Source organism: Motacilla alba, chromosome 18 (genome assembly GCF_015832195.1).
Source record: "Motacilla alba alba isolate MOTALB_02 chromosome 18, Motacilla_alba_V1.0_pri, whole genome shotgun sequence".
Taxonomy (NCBI): domain Eukaryota; kingdom Metazoa; phylum Chordata; class Aves; order Passeriformes; family Motacillidae; genus Motacilla; species Motacilla alba.
The window spans coordinates 1,001,469-1,017,152 of record NC_052033.1 but is presented as its reverse complement, the minus strand read 5'-3'; the positions used below and the strand labels follow the sequence as shown (position 1 = coordinate 1,017,152).

The 15,684-nt window shown below is 50.3% G+C and overlaps 3 protein-coding genes across 6 annotated transcripts; 2 read left to right on the top strand and 1 right to left on the bottom strand.

Moving 5' to 3' along the window:
* Positions 1-708: 708 nt before the first annotated feature.
* Positions 709-10,375, top strand: SLC25A19 (solute carrier family 25 member 19). 4 transcript variants are annotated; one of them, XM_038156880.1, is made up of 8 exons: positions 709-750; positions 1,012-1,157; positions 1,648-1,803; positions 2,496-2,666; positions 3,476-3,659; positions 4,794-4,924; positions 6,147-6,207; positions 9,409-10,375. In XM_038156880.1, exons 2-8 carry the CDS (start codon positions 1,032-1,034, stop codon positions 9,639-9,641), a joined length of 1,062 nt encoding a protein of 353 aa, XP_038012808.1. In that variant the 5' UTR covers positions 709-750; positions 1,012-1,031; the 3' UTR covers positions 9,642-10,375. The 4 variants fall into 4 exon arrangements, with proteins under 4 accessions (XP_038012808.1, XP_038012807.1, XP_038012809.1 ...); XM_038156879.1 differs by lacking the exon at positions 709-750 and adding an exon at positions 757-901; XM_038156881.1 differs by lacking the exon at positions 709-750 and adding an exon at positions 757-901 and having other exon boundaries at positions 6,147-10,375.
* A 118-nt stretch (positions 10,376-10,493) lies between these two features.
* LOC119709596 (basic salivary proline-rich protein 2-like) lies at positions 10,494-12,053 on the bottom strand. The gene is made up of 2 exons (XM_038157567.1): positions 12,045-12,053; positions 10,494-11,240 (listed from the first exon to the last, which is right to left on the bottom strand). Exons 1-2 carry the CDS (start codon positions 12,051-12,053, stop codon positions 10,494-10,496), a joined length of 756 nt encoding a protein of 251 aa, XP_038013495.1.
* On the top strand, positions 10,648-15,548 carry MIF4GD (MIF4G domain containing). The gene is made up of 6 exons (XM_038156885.1): positions 10,648-10,892; positions 12,871-13,007; positions 13,167-13,276; positions 13,573-13,728; positions 14,380-14,472; positions 14,597-15,548. Exons 2-6 carry the CDS (start codon positions 12,926-12,928, stop codon positions 14,822-14,824), a joined length of 669 nt encoding a protein of 222 aa, XP_038012813.1. The 5' UTR covers positions 10,648-10,892; positions 12,871-12,925; the 3' UTR covers positions 14,825-15,548.
* Positions 15,549-15,684: the final 136 nt, after the last annotated feature.

The window sequence follows — 15,684 nt, the reverse complement described above, 5'->3', positions numbered from 1 at the left end:
GCTCTTGGCTTTTTTTGTAATGCTGTAGCAGAACATGTTGCTCAAGTGGTGTTTTACTGTACGTTGGGTTGCCTAGAAAATCTTGCTTCCCCTGTGCTTTATCGAGACAAGGTTTGTTGGTGTGTGGTTGTGTAAGGTGGAGGTGGCAGTGGGAGCAGTGCTGAGGGCAGTGTGGGCTGCATGCTGACCTTCTCTCACAGCCCTGGCTCGTGGGACCAGAGAAGGGCAGCAGAGCTGGGGACGAGTCTGGATCACAAGTGTGATGAGGCAGGGCTGAGGAACCTGGGGTTGTCTCACCTGGAGAAGGGAAGGTTCACGGGTGACCTTTTTGCTCTCTACAGCTCCCTGATAAGAGGGTGCAGGACGGTGGGAGTTGGGCTCTTCTCCCAGGTAACAAGTGACAGGCAATAATCTTAAGCTGCACCCGGGCAGCTGTAGGTTGGACATCGGGAAGAATGTCTTCATGGAAGATGATTAGACGTTGGAACGGGCGGCCCAGGGAGCTGTCACTGTCCCTGGGGATGTCAAAGGAAAGACTGGATGTGGCCCTCGGTGCCATGGTCTGGCTGACAAGGCGGTGTTGGCTCGCAGGGTGGGCTCCATGGGCTCGGGGGTTGTCCATCCCCACCGATCCGTGGTTCTGTGCGCGCCGCATCCCGCGCGCGCTGCGGTCGTGAGCGCCGTTCCCGGGACTGCATCTCCCAGCGGCCCCTGCGGCGCGCAGGCGCAGTGCGGAGCCGGCGGCTGAGGGTGAGGCGGCGCGGCGGGAGTCGGCCCAGGGCCGGAGAGCCCCGGTGCCACCGGGCTCGGCTCGGCCCCGCCGCTGGTGGCTGCCACTGGCGGGGCCGGGAGCTGCGGGGCGGAGGGAGTGATGCAGAGGGGCATCTGTGTGTCTCGTGGGGTGAGAAGGGGAGTTTGGGGTGAGGAGGGGGCTGTGGGCCTTGGCGTGAGGGGACTGTGGCGTGGGGGCTCGGTGTGGGCGAGTCTCACTGCTCCTGTGCCCCTGCCCAGGCTGGGGACAGCCGGCAGGCATGGTGGGTTACGACCCCGAAGGCAGGTGCGTGTCCACGGTGGAAGCGGCTGCAGCAGGATCAGCGTCTGGCTTGGTCACTCGGATCCTTGTCAGCCCCTTGGACGTCCTCAAGATCCGCTTTCAGGTACCTCACTCACGGCGTGCCCGGGGGCCGAGATGAAAGAGCCTGTCAGGCAGCAGAACTGATCCTGTCCTGGGTGAACAGGTCACCTGTGCAGCCAGAGAGCGCTAAATCCCTCGTCAGACCTCACCTACGTTGTGTACAGGTTATGCAAGGAAGTAGGGCTATCCTGTGTCCACCGCTTCTATTTATACAACTTAACTTGTGTGGTAATGGAATCTTGTGTTTCTCAGAGTTCGTTCTCCTTCAGTTTTTGTGAATGACTTACACTCTCTGACTGAATTTCACCATCATCCCTACTGCTTATCTTTGTGTTTGTGCACATTTTTATTCTTTTAGAGCCCTTCATAAATAACATCCCAGTCAGATCTGAATGTGGTTCTGTGGGAAGACCTAAGCATTGGTTGGCTGACAGGGTTGTGAATTCCTGAAGTGGACCCTTGAACCAGTGTTGAAGGGTGAAATTGGAAATATTTTCTTCCCTTTCCTCCAGCTCCAGATCGAGCAGCTCTCCTCCAGAAACCCCGCGGCCAAGTACCATGGCATCCTGCAAGCTGTGCAGCGCATCTTCCGGGAGGAGGGCTTGACAGCCTTCTGGAAGGGTCATGTTCCTGCTCAGTTCCTTTCTGTTGGCTTCGGGGCTGTTCAGGTGAGGGCACCAGGCATCACCTGGGTACACTGTGTGTACACAGGACACTGCTCTGCTCCCTCAGATCATCTGTCTTCAGGAGTGGAAAGGTTGTATAGCTGTATATATCTGCTGAATAATTCCTAAGTTAATATTCCTGAGCTGACTGAATAGACTGGAGCATAGCGAGAGCAAACTGAGCTCTGTATCTGGTGTCATAGATAAGTCCTTTCTACTCATGACATTTGGCTTAGCTGCTCATGCCCCAAGAAGTTTTTTGCTTCTAGTCATGCTGTCACCCTAAGGGCTTCTTAGGAAAAAACCAGTGAAGCTGATGAGGGTGTTCTACACAGCCCTGTTATGCTTCATTTGTAAACATTAGTAACAGCTTTAGGAGCTGTGGCTGAAAGGGTAAAGGAAAACATATCTGTGACATAGCAAACACTCTTCTGGAGCCACAGAACATTAAAATGAGTTTTTCACTATTCTAAATGCAAGAATTAGCAGAAGTGTCGGACACCAGAGTATCCCAAGCATTCCCTGGACTGCTTAGTGATTTTTACACGTTGCAGGTTGGGGAGGACTTTTGAAGGACGTAGAAGGTGGTAACAAGCAGGGAGGGGTGGAGCTGCTGGTGAAATGAGAGAGGAGTGGGAAACCTGCGTGAGGCATAAAGATCGGCTTCCTGACCCGCGCGCTTTTGTTTCTGCAAGTTCATGACATTCGAGAGCCTGACGGAACTGATGCACAACGTCACCTCCTTCAAAGCCCGCGACTCCTTTGTGCACCTGGTGTGCGGGGGCCTGGCTGCCTGCACGGCCTCGGTCGCAGTCCACCCTGTGGACACGCTGCGCACCCGCTTTGCTGCCCAGGGTGAGCCAAAGGTGAGGCTTGGCATTCCGTGTTGTCATCCATAGCAGTAGCAATATTTCACAGGTCTGAAGAAGCAGGAGGTTTGAAAGCACATACAGCATTGTGGGTTAAAATGAAGGAGCAGGTGCTGTTATGGCCAGTGTTTGCACTGTTGCCAAATTATCCTTCGTGGGTTGACACAGCTTTCCTAATTGTGTTTTGGTGCTTCTGATCCTGACGGTCGATGCAGAAATGAGAAACTGCCCTTACAGGATAACTCAGTTTTTTGCTTTGGCTCTTGGCTTTTTATAGAGCCTGCTCCCCAGACTGTTGAACATTGCATTTTTGAAACTTTGCACATGCAGAGTTGTGTTTAGATAATGATGGGGAATGATACTTGAAACTAGTCACCTTTCACCTGTGCTTCATGTTCTTATTTACACAAGAATTGGTCTCTGCACTAACTAGGTCTGTAATAATGGGATAGATTTGTATCAGAGCCATTTCTGTATTTAGTCTGCAGTAGAATTACAGTATATATTATATGAATTGTGTTGCGGGAGTTAAGAAATGTTAAAAGAAAAATAATCATGTCTGTGATGCAGGTGGTCTCAGGACTCAGCTCCATGCCATGTTTCTTTTAAGTCACAAGGGCCTAGCAGAGAATGCTGTGGAACGTGGGTGTGGAAAATCACCTTGCTCATCACTTTGTGCTGAAGACAGTCAGTTGTATTTTGGGCAGTGGGGAATTCCTATACCCATTACTGGGAAATGACCTGACCTTTGGTTGGCTGTTTTTAGGTTCAGTGGAAAGTCACTCAGCCTCTTCCTTGTTCTACAGATTTACCCCAACCTTCGCCATGCAGTGGTGACCATGTACCAGACAGAAGGGCCTCGGACGTTCTACAGAGGTTTGACCCCCACACTGATTGCTATCTTCCCATACGCTGGTCTCCAGTTCTTCTTCTACAACATCCTGCAGCAGTTTTCCAAATGGGTGATTCCAGCTGAAGCAAAGAATGGAGGTAGGAACTTGGGACAGTGATGGTTGCAGTCAGGAGAGAAAGAAGATGAATGCTAGTTTGAGTGACTGATGTAAGCTCTGTTAGTCTTTTCACATATTTTGATGCAACATCTGAAAAGTGTCTCTTATTTCCCACCTCTCATTTTTACCCCTGCAGGAAAATGCCAAATTAAGTACAGCAGAGTTTGCAAACAGCTCCACTTGTGCAATAACTGCGATGGAAGTGGGTGGATGGGAAAGTGAAGTGTCACAGGCCAGGGTGCCCTTTCTTTAACAGTGTCACATTACTGATACTGTGGGAAGACAGTGCTGCCTTTCTGTTTCATTAGTGCTGTAGGGACAGGACTCTTGGATTTCTGTAGTAAATCTGCCTGCAGATTCCAGCACAGCTGTTAGGGAAGAGGATTCATTTACTCTAATTTAAAGATGCCAGGCTCTTGATTTGGTATTTTTATGTTGATTTCTAGCTCCATTGTAAGAGAACCTCATCCTGATGCAACCTGCCACCTTGGCAGTTCTAGATAGATACCTGTGCCTTCTTGAGCAAGAGGGATGCAGCAGCAGCATGACTTTGTTACTCAATGGAATTTCTTCCGCAGAGGAACTAGACTTTTCAATATCATGTCTGCATATTTAATTTTAGGTGGCAGAGGCTGATGGTGGTTTTGTGCTGGGACCTCATGTTGTCAGGAAAAAGTCTAATACAGAACTCATTTCCCACAAGCCTCTGAAATTATCAGGCAGTGTCAGCTTGAGACATTCCAGTCCAGAATACATCAGCCTGAGCAGTCAGGGGTGCAAGATTTCCACTGACCAGGCTTTTACTGGAGGGGCATGAAAACTTTCATCCATTGGCAGCAAGTTGTCTGGGGATTGGGGATTTTTGAGCAGAGCAAAACCATAAGTCAGTGTAATGGACCAAGAGGAGCTGGTCCTCTGACTCTGACGCTGCAAGCCTGAAAAAATACAGCTTGAGATTCTTTGGCTGAAACTGGTGATGCAACTTCAAAGGACTTTTTTGACCTTACTTCTTGTGAAAAGTGATTTTTAACTTACCTCTTATGGTCTTTAATCAGAATTTCCTGATATCCTCTTTTTTTGCTCCCTATTGTCCTTTTCCCTTTCTGCTTCTCAGCCAGCGTTAGAAACCTTGTCTGTGGCAGCTGTGCTGGAGTCGTCAGCAAAAGCCTCACGTACCCTTTGGATTTGGTCAAAAAGCGACTGCAAGTGGGTGGCTTTGAGCACGCTCGGGCAGCCTTTGGGCAGGTGAGAAATGCTGGAAGTGGAGGATTTTCCTGAGTGTGGGCTAGTCCAGTGCACTGGAATGCAGTGACAATCCACCAGTGGTACCTGTTGAGTTCATGTTTGGATTGGAAGCTCCCAGTGAGCACTGGTCTCATTTAATGATGTGAATTTATACATGAACATACTGGGTTTATTTTATGATAGGTCCCAGGAGGGACCTGTCCCACATACCTGTGCTCTGGCTTGTCATCCCTTCCCATCAGCTGTGTCTTGGAGCTGGGGATGAGTCAGGCAGGCAAAGGGCTTTTGATTTACTTTACTTTTCTAGTTGCAGCTTGTTTTTTCTGATTCAGAACAAATTACTAGCAGAGGATGACACTGGCTCTGTGCTGGGGTCACCTGGCTGTCAGGCTCCTCTTTTGCAGTTAATATTTTCACACAGAAAATAGGCACCAAATGTTCAGCATGCATTTTATGTATGAGAATAGCCTGAAATCAAAACAAATTAAATACTCTGGTGTTCTTCAGCACCATTGTTACCACCTTGAAATACACTTGAAGACAAATATAGATCTTTCAAGGAACTTTCTCTTTTTTTTTCCATGACATGTGGAAATTTTCTATTTTCCTTAAAATTCCTGGGATCTGAGAAGGAAATCAGTCTGTACCCTAAGAAACTCTGGAATAGCATTTTGATGTCTCAGCCCATTGCATTGGATGCTTTTCCTCTTGCAGTAAGATACAGAATTTGTTCTTATCATTGATGTGTCACAAGATGTTATAACTGCACAGTGTAACATGACTACATGCAGACAGCTAATTTGGAAACTTCTAAGTGTTGTAGCTGTGTTTGCTTTTTGTCAGAAAACTCAACATTTTTTCCTTCTTCGAGAGTGGAGGGGATAGAAAACAGCAGCTGCACAATCTGAAATAATGACTTCACAAACCTCTGCCATAAATTTAAAGTCAGGCTGTTGTTGCATGCAAAGGTTTTACAGCCATTCAGTGAATGATGTGCATAAACCATTGCTGATGCTGTATGTCTACAGCAGTATGTCTATTTTCTCTATCCTGCTCTCTCTAAACTCTTTCTGAAAGTTTCAGTTAGTTATTCTGTTATCCAGAAAGGCATCTCCAGGCTGCATGTCAAGATAATATTTCTGGGTATAGTTTGGGGATCTTTTTATTTTTTCCAGTTGTCCTGAAGTTTTCTTGTTTAACTTTGTTGCCATTTCTCTCCCAGGTACGGACGTATGGGGGTTTCCTGGACTGTGTGACGCAGGTCATGCGAGAGGAGGGCCCAGGTGGGTTCTTCAAGGGCCTCTCTCCCAGCTTGTTGAAGGCTGCCTTCTCCTCCGGCCTCATCTTCTTTTGGTACGAGCTGTTCTGTGGCCTCCTGTGCGCCCTGAAGAGCCCTGAGAGCACGAAGAGGAAGGCAGGCTGAAAGGGACGTGTGTGGCTGCCTGCTGTTCTCCTCAGGAGGGGAGACTGATGGCCTTGCTCTGTCACAAGCAGTGTTGGAAATGTCAGAGCTCCCAGAGCTCCCCCTGTGGGGAATCACCTCCTGGGACCAAGCAGAAGGAGAAGGCAACTGCAGTTGAGGCACTGAACTACTTGGCTGGGAGCCGTTCAACAGAGCACTTTCCTTCTGTCTCCTCTCATATCAGTGCACATTTAGTGGTGAGAGGGGAATAAACAGACCACTCCCTAGCAATTCCTGTGCTCTGAAAAGGCACCCAATAAAGTGGGTGAATCCCTGAACTCGCCCTGGATCCCAGAGAGGGGATTGTGGCCCAGCTTAGTGCTGCTTTACCAACCAAACGCCACTTCCTAGCACTGCATCTGCACAGCTTTATTCTTTTGCTTCGTGCCTGCTGTTTGCACCAGATTCTTGTCTCGGTGTTGCACAGGTTGCTCTGTCCTGCTGGTGTGAATTCAGGTAAAGCCACATTAGTGCACAGACCCTTGGTCTTCCTTTCATTTGCTGCCAACTGCTGCTTCTTGGTCACCACTTGCTAGCTGAGCATTCTCTGTCATCTTAAACACAGCATCTTCTCTGATCATGCTGGATCAGACTTGTTTTTCCTTTAACTCCAGTGAACTTGATTGTATGCTGAATTCCTTTTTCTCTTCCTGGGTGTCTGGCCATACATCTCTTAGGGATTTGCAATGCCTCACTCACACTTTTTACAAGCAAACTTGCATATTAAGAGCCCCGTTCTAAAGGGGATTCAACGCACAAACTAAATTTTTACTTCAGGGTGCTTTGCTTCAAAGCAGTGAGTAAACAAATGCTGTATAGAGTTAAGAAATAATTATTCTAAGCTGGAATAATGAAGGGAAAGTCCTGTGGAAACTAGTAATTTTTTTATCATTATTTATTTAACAGCACCTCTGAATGTGTCTAACAAGTATTTCTGTAGTGGTCTCAAAATATTTCAGAACCTCAGTCCTGCACTGGTGCTAGCAGATGAAAATGTTTTGACAAGATTTGCTGAAGTGAAAGGAATGAACATCAAATGGGAATTGGTTGGCTGAGCGTGGTGTTTCACATGGATGATTGAATTAGAGATGGAAAAGTGTTTTTCTGGAGTTTCAAAGGTTATATGAGTGGTTAAAAAAACCAACAAAACAACCTACCAACAACTCTGATTTATGTAACAGTGGAAAAGAGGAAAATTGCTTTCTTCCTCCTCTTTTATTCTGTGTTTTTTCAAGCCTAGCAGGGTGTGGCTGGACTATGTGGAAGGCAGAGTTCTCAGCCCTGCCATACAAAAGCACGTTAGTCATCTGCAAGGAGTGGATAAGGCAGAGCACTGCAGTTATTTGGAGGATGGTTTGATGGTTTTTAACACAGAGCTTTTCCCAGCTCTTTCGCAGTATTCAGGGTGTTAATCCCAAATGGTCTGGCCAAATTCCAGCGTGACCAATTCCATTCCATTGACGCAACTTCTCCTGGCAATTTTGAGCATATCAGCATTGCTCACTTATCCTGAGCTATTGTGAGAGGCTGTTTTTAAAAAACAGCTGTTTCACTGGTGGCTGAGGTATCTGGAGAAATTCCTTGCAAGCCCAGGCTGAATAACTTTATGTCTGCAATGGGTTTGAGATCTTGGATTACAAAGTGGCCTGCAGGTGACAGAGCTACATAAAATTAAGTTCACTGAGCAGTGTCAGTGTCAGGCTGGAGGCCAATATGTGAGTCTTAAGGAGGGCAAGAGAGCTGCATATACTCTAAAAATGGCCATTTTGTTTAGAGCAGAAAATGCAGGAAATGTGGAGTTTCTCCAAGTGCCTCAATCCTATTGTCATTTTCCTGTGTTATTTGGGCTCTTCTGAGATTCCTCAGAATCTTCTTAAAGATGTTTAGCCTTTGTTTATTGTTCACCTGTTGTTCTTGGAAAGACATCATAAGGAATAATGATTTCAGCCTCATGACATCCTTCTGAGGGAGAGAAATGTCTCTTTTCAAAACAGACACAAACGGGTTGGCTTTGTTACTGTCTTTTGTTACTGGTGAGAGGAATGCCCTCATGGTTAGCAAGGACAGGCCAGAGCAGAAAATACTCGGTGCTGACCTAGGCTTCCTTAGGAAATGGGTACTCATCTGTCCTGTCTAAACATTGCAAGACTTGTTTTCCATTTTTTTGTCAAAGAGCTGCTGTTAAACCACACAAAATACAGGGAAACTGGTTGGGAACTCAGCAGCAGGAAAGAGCAGGAAGATTTGTACTCTGTTAAGATGATGTTCCTTGAGGGTGCAGTGGAGCTTGAGGTGATGCTGGTATGGGCAGCTTGGCTGCTCCACAGAGAGGGCAGCACTGGAGAGTATGGAGCAGCTTTTCCTCTCTGGGGTCATTTTTTCCTCCACTCTGCATTAACTGAGCTTGCCTCCACCCAACAGATGGCAAAGGCGGAGTTTTAAGTTGTGCCTGTCTGGCCCAGGCTGTGGAAGAGACACTCCCTGGTCCAGTCACAAATGTTACAGGCCCATAAAGGCATCTGGGCTTCCAGTGAGAGGGAGAAAGATGTGACAACCTCAACAATATTAGGAGCTGCATCCAACAATCACTTCTTCACCTCTGATCAGCAGCATCTGTCCCTCATAGATTTCTCATGTGCACTTTGCTGGAGAAAGCACTGTAAGAGGAGTGTTGATTTACTCTATGGGATTGAGGCTGAATGAAGCACTAGGAGGACAGGTCTTATTTCTCAAGCTGCTTTGGCAAAACACATGCTGTTAGGAGCTAAATCTCTTAGAATTAGAGGAGCAGAATATGGGAGAGAGATGTGGTCACCGTGTTCTCCGAGGTGCTAGGACAGATATGCTCTTGGAAGCTGTGTGCTCCTGTTCAGTGTGAAGTGACTCAACATGGCAAATGCCTCACTGTGAGACTTGGCTGATTTTGGCCATTGGGATTTCTTTCCAAGCTAATCCTATCACCAGGGATTTGCCTGCAGTTCACCTCACAAGCTGCTCAGCATTTGCGTTTGTTTTCTTCTAGTGCCTTTTACCATGAGAACGTCCAAAAGCTCCTTAGCAGGCAGAGCATTGGTGAGGAGTTGTGCCCCAGTTGTTTGCAGCTCCACCACGGCACTGAGCTGGCCTCAGACGCACAAGATCAGTGAGGAACATGCTGATTCCTGCAGAGCTGGCTGGCTCACCAAGTTCCTAGGACAGTCCCACTCTCAGGATACTCATCCAGAGCTGCACAGCATCATTTTTGACAAGAAATGAATGTTTTACAGCCAGGACTGGAATAGGTCGTATTTTTGCATTTAATTTGGATTTCTCTTGTGATGTAGAAACTGTAACAGTGGCATTTTGCTGTGTTGCCAGAGTGGATCTTTTGCAGCTGCTGTTTCCTGAAAGCATCCGAGCACAACACACACAGTGTGTGCCTACCTTTAAGACAAGGTACATTAAATATTTTGTTATGCAGTGGCTGGCTGCAGTTGATTTATTCCTTTCCTCTTCGTGCCTCTGCTGGACCTTGCAGGAACATCGTGGCACTCCTGCTGCCTGAAAGGGAGAGTAGTCAGGGCCCAGAGCATAGGGCAACAGGAGCCATTTGGACTTCTCATCGCTGGCTTGTGGGTGCTCCTCAGCCATAGGCAGAACTGTACCCTCTGTGCTGGATATCACTATTAAGAACTGCACCAAAAGGGATCAGCCAAGGGGGATTTTTGCAGCCCAGTCCCACTGCTGTGTCCTAGAGGGGCATTTGGAGCTCTAGTAGCCAGTCCTGAGCTACACACCCTCGGTGGAATAGTTCAGGCTTTCTTTGTATCCAGCCAAGCCATGCAGTGCTACAGAAAATATTCCCAAACTGTTCATTCTGTGCTCCCTCAGGTATTCCCTGGTTTCAGCAGCCTGTCTGCTCTGCAGTGAAGACTTCACCCCCTGTGGGGTCTTCCCTTATGAAATGGTTGAGATTTGAGAGAAAAAAAGGTGAAGTGTGTTATATCATACTCAGCTGTTGTTGCAGTGTGTTGGTTTACTGCCTCTCCTCTTTCCTGACTCTTTTTCCTACTCATTTTTAATACCATTCGGCTGCAGCCTGCCCTGGCCGGGAGGGAAGGGCAGAATTCACGCCGTTGTCACCCGTAGAGCGCTGGGACAGCCCCGCGGGGGACCGGGGGGCAGAGGGGTGAGTGCTGCCTGCGATCCCTCGGCGGGAGAGTCGGAAAAGCAGCGGCCGTGCCCGGGAGGGTGTCGGGGGAGCAGCCGGCCGTGCCTAGGGGAGCCCGGGAGTTTCCCGAGGAGCAGCCGGCCGTACCCAGCGCACAGCCCGCCGTGCCCCGGCGCTCGCAGGCGGTGGCGCTGCCGCAGCTGCCGCCGCTCTCCCCGCCCGGCCCGGCCCGGCCCGGCCCTCCCCCGGCTCGGGCGAGGAAATGACCTAAGAGGAAACCTGGGCCGTGCCGGGAGGGCGCGGGAGGTGCCGGCGATGCCCCGGCGGCCGGAGGACACAGCGGGGGCGGCTGGCAGGTCGGTGGGACTGCGCCCGACTCCCCCTGTCCTGCCCGGGGCAGCGCGGGGGCTGCTTTCCCCGGGATCCGCCTCTTCCTCCGTCCGCTGGCCCTTGGGCTTGTGCCAGCCGCGGGGCTGGAGCGACGGGAGGCAGCGGCGGGGGTTCCTGGGGGTCCGGTGGTCCAGCTGCCCCGGGCAAGAGGCGTCTCGACGCTGGGAGTTCCACTTGCGGCTCGGCGGGGATGGGATGGGGGTTCCTGGGGGTCCGGTGGTCCAGCTGCCCCGGGCAAGAGGCGTCTCGACGCTGGGAGTTCCACTTGCGGCTCGGCGGGGATGGGATGGGGGTTCCGGGGACTGGTAGAGCCCCTGGGGCAGACACTTATGGGGTGACAGAGGAGACTCTCTGCTCTTCTCCCTCTCCTTGCAGTGGCCAGGACTTGTCCAACCCGTACTGCCAGGTGTGACCCTGCAGGTCACAGGTGCCCTGGCACCTCAGCTGGTGGATCACCGGCAGATTGAGGGTGCTGACCTCAAGCGCGTCAGCCCCCGGGACGGCTCTAGCTGGGGCCAGTGGCAGAGGAGCAGTCGGTACCCACAGGTGCCCCATGTCACCCACTGCCATCAGCCCTTCCGATAAGGTGGTGCTGGCAGGAGGGTCTCTAGTGCAGGTGAGACCTGACTGGCTCGATGTTCACACGCTGTGGTTTGCTCTGGCAGGGTCATTCGGCACAGCAGTTCAAAGCAGCCGTGGCCATCCCAGAGAGCCGTGGAACGGAAGCTCCGGGACAGGGGCCGGGCGGCGGCACAGACGCTGCCAGACGGGCTCGGGCGCTTCCCGCTGCGCTGCGGGAGGCGCTGTGCTCTCGCCAGGGTCCTGCTGCGTGGAGATGCTGCCGGTGGGACACGGGGCTGCTGGTGATCTCGGGCTGCTCCACTGGCAGTGCAGCATGGCATCAGTGCAGATGCAGAGAGAGGAGAGGTCGGCTAGGAAGGTGTTTGCCAAGCAGGCATGGCAAGGAGGGCATCCAGCTGCTTGTGAATCCACCTGGGAAAGAAACCTCAGTGCCAGTCCCAGAGTAGGCGAGAGCAGCGTCGGCAGGTGTGACCCCCACGGGACTGCTCTCTGCTCTGAGTTAGTGGTGCTGTATGTGAGGGGACTGCCCACGGTACCTGTCCCATGCCCCTTAAAGGCTCTTGGGCTTTGATCTGGGTAGGGAACTGTTTGCAGAGAAGGGTGAGTAATGGCCGAGGAATTTCGACGAGCTGGCAAAACTCATTTGGCTGATTGCCTTCTCCTGTTTGTACTGCCAGTCTGGCCAGCCCTGCATTTCCATCCATCAGATCCTGTGTGAATTAAAGCAAGCCCTTCCTCTCTGTGCCGTGTGTACCCTCTTTCTGTCATCACTGTATCATGAAGCAGAATAAAATCAGTATAGAGAGCAGTTAAGAGCACCGCTGGTGCCGCAGAGCAGTGCTTGACTGCAGAGGGATGAGAGAGATGGGAGCTGTTGCTCTTGGGGATTTGGCTGCTAAGTTTGCTGTGTCGTGGTGGGAGCTGAGGAAGCCTGGCTGTGGTGCAGGAGAGGTGATCTAGTGAGTGTGTGTTGGATGCTTTTTTACTGGCTTTGATTCTTCCCAGATTTTTGTATGAAAGCTGCTGAATTGGTGTTAAAAAGGGAGCAGTATGTGCCTTCCTGTGATACAATCACATATATTTTGGGTCTGCTTTGCCTGTAACATGTTTCTCATATCAGAAAAATATAAAGGCTCTGAAGTTCTATCATCAGCTGGTAGGAGACAAGGCTTTAAAAGACGTGGGAATGAGGATTTGCATAGATCTAGAAGTAGAGTTGGTGCCCTAATAAAAGAGGAGTTTCCTTGGGGTGGGGAGTGGTCAGGAAACAGCCTGTGCTTCAACACTACCTGGGATGTGCCGAATGGGAAATGGGTGAAGGTTTGCCTCTGTCCAACTAAGCTCTGTGTGCTCCTTCCCCAGGGACTGTCACTAGCTCACCCATTGCCCTGACTCTTGCCCTTGGACGAAACCAGTCATGGGGGAAACGGGCAAAGAAGAGTACAAAATACAGTCCTTTGACTCCGAGACTCAGAAGCTGCTGAAAACAGCCCTCAAAGGTCAGCAGGTTTTTATGAGATCCTCTGCCATGCACGGCTTCTGCACCATTTAATGTGACCCTACTGGGCCCTGCACAGACCTTCGTTGCTTTCCAGGTGCCTCAAAGCAATCAGGGGCCAAAGAGGGCTGGGTCCTAACAGCATTCTTCTTCTCTGCAGACCCCAGTAATGTGGACCTGGATAAAGTGGCCAATATTATAGTGGACCAGTCCCTCAAAGACTCTGTGTTCAGCAAGGAGGCTGGGCGCATCTGCTACACCATCATCCAGGTGAGAGCTTGTCTCTGGACAGTGAAATGCCTGGGCTGTTGTGTGGCTTGTCCCTGGGCTGGGCCAGGAAGGGCTTTGCCCCAGTCATGTGCTCTGACCCCTTGTCCATCTCTCCTGTTTTGCCACTTGCCCCATGCAGTGGCAGCATCCAGAAGAGCAGTGGGCCAGCACAGGCAGCAAGTTGCAGCTTTTCTGCCTCTTTAGGAATCACAGAAGGGTATCTGTGTGGTACTGCATCCCCCTGCCCCTCTGGCACCCCTGTTTCATCCCTCCATCCTGTTTTTGTGGGCTTATAGGCAGAGAGCAAACAAGCTGGCCAGAGCATCTTCCGGAGGAGCCTGCTGAACCGGCTGCAGCAGGAGTACAAGGACAGGGAGGAGCTGCGCACCCGCTCGCTCCAGGCCTGGATCTGCTACGTCACCTTCATCTGCAACATCTTTGACTACCTGAGGGTAAGGAGCTGGAGCAGCCAGCTGCTGCTGCCTGGAGTGCCAGGAGGGCCTGGGCATCCCAGGATACCAGAGCAGGGGTGGTGGGTGGGTGTTGTACAGAGCCCCAGGGCCAGGGGAGCCAAAGTTGGTTTTTAGCACAAGGATGCTGACAGAGCTGGTGCTATCTACAGGCTTCGAGAGGCAGAGGGAGTCTTCAGGAACAGTCACAAATTCCTCATTTTGTACCTGGTGTTTGAAATCCCCTGATTTGCCTTTCCCAGATGTCCCAGACTGGACTGGTTCAGTTGCTGTGGGGTTTGCTGATGGAGTTTGGCTTCAGGCCTTTGTGCAGTGTGTGAATTTTTGAATTCCTGCTTGGAATAGATGTAAAAATGATGCAAGCAGAGCTGCAGGCAGGAAAAATACTGCTGGAACAAGTGTATTTCCCATGACTACCTGCTTACATTTAAAAATAGATGTTTTTTACATCATTTGTTCAGCTCCTCTGGTTCCTGGAGACTCCAATGTCTGATCTCGGATGAAAATCCCACTAATACAGCACAACTAAATCCTGCTCCCTTCTCCTTTGGAGAGCAGCAAGGGAATAACTATTTAAAACAGCTGCAGACTCCCTTCTGGCCCCAGGCTGACAATGCTCCACTCTCCTTGCAGGTGAACAACATGCCCATGATGGCTCTGGTGAACCCAGTGTACGACTGCCTGTTCCGGCTGGCACAGCCCGACAGCCTGCAGAAGGAGGAGGAGGTGAGTGCAGGGAGAGCTACTGATGTGCCTGTTGTCCTGCCAAGGACCTGTAAAAAGCATAGCCCGGGGGGTGCAAGGGAGCCTCCACTGCTTTGTGCTCAGCCATCTGCTCTTCCCTCTGAAGGTGGACTGCTTGGTCCTGCAGCTCCACCGCATCGGTGAGCAGCTGGAGAAGATGAATTCTCAGCGGATGGATGAGCTCTTCTCCCTCCTCCGAGACGGCTTCCTTCTGCAGGAGGGGCTCAGCTCCCTGTCCCAGCTCCTTCTGCTGGAGATCATCGAGTTCCGGGCTGCTGAGTGGAAGATGACGGACGCTGCCCAGAAATATTATTACAGTGAAGTGACAGATTAACCTCCTGAGGCAGAGGAATCCCCAGCACCTTCACCAGCAAGCTTCGTACCAATTTGGAATTTTTCACAATAATTTTCTAGCATTCTCTGTAAATAGAATTTATACTGGCTAGAGCCTTTCTGCACCTACTGTCAGATGCAGCTGGTGCTGGTCTGACTTTGGAGGTTCAGAGCAGTGGGAAGGGCACACTTTACCCAGCAAGTTCTCCCACTGATTTTGTCTTAATATTGGGCTGCTCTCAGCAAAGGGCTCGGGAGGCTTGTAGCTCACACCAGCATTTTGTATGAGTGTTAAAAAAAGCACAGTTTAGGCTGAGAACATTTTGCTTCACCCCAAAGCCAGCAGAGCTGTGGGAGGCAGCAGGGAAATCTCCCAGCTCAGGTTGTACCTGGTTCTCTGGGATGGGTCACAGAACACACCATGGCCTCACAAACAGCTCAACCAAGTGCTTTTTTTCCCAGACTCCTTCCAGCAGGCTGGCTGCACCTGCATGTACACAGCCTCTTCCACAGCCAGGAATCCCTGCCACAGGGCAGCCTGCGACAGAAGAGGTCCCTGAGCACATGTAGAAACAGGTTTTATAGGTTTTATACAATAACTGTCACTTTCTTCCAGAATTTCACAAGTTTCAGCTATGGCATATTTCTTACAAGAATGGGAGAGGAAGAAATGAAACTAAATATTCTATTGAAGGATTTTTTTTCTAATAAAAATTTTCCACTAACATATGCCCTGCTTTCTCCCTGCACAGCTGCTGAGCTCTGAGCAACACTGAAGGGTTGCTCCTGACTGAAGCCCTAAGGCTGAGATAACTCAGTGTTTGCTCCAATCTAGAGCCTTAGGGCTTTACACAACCAGGG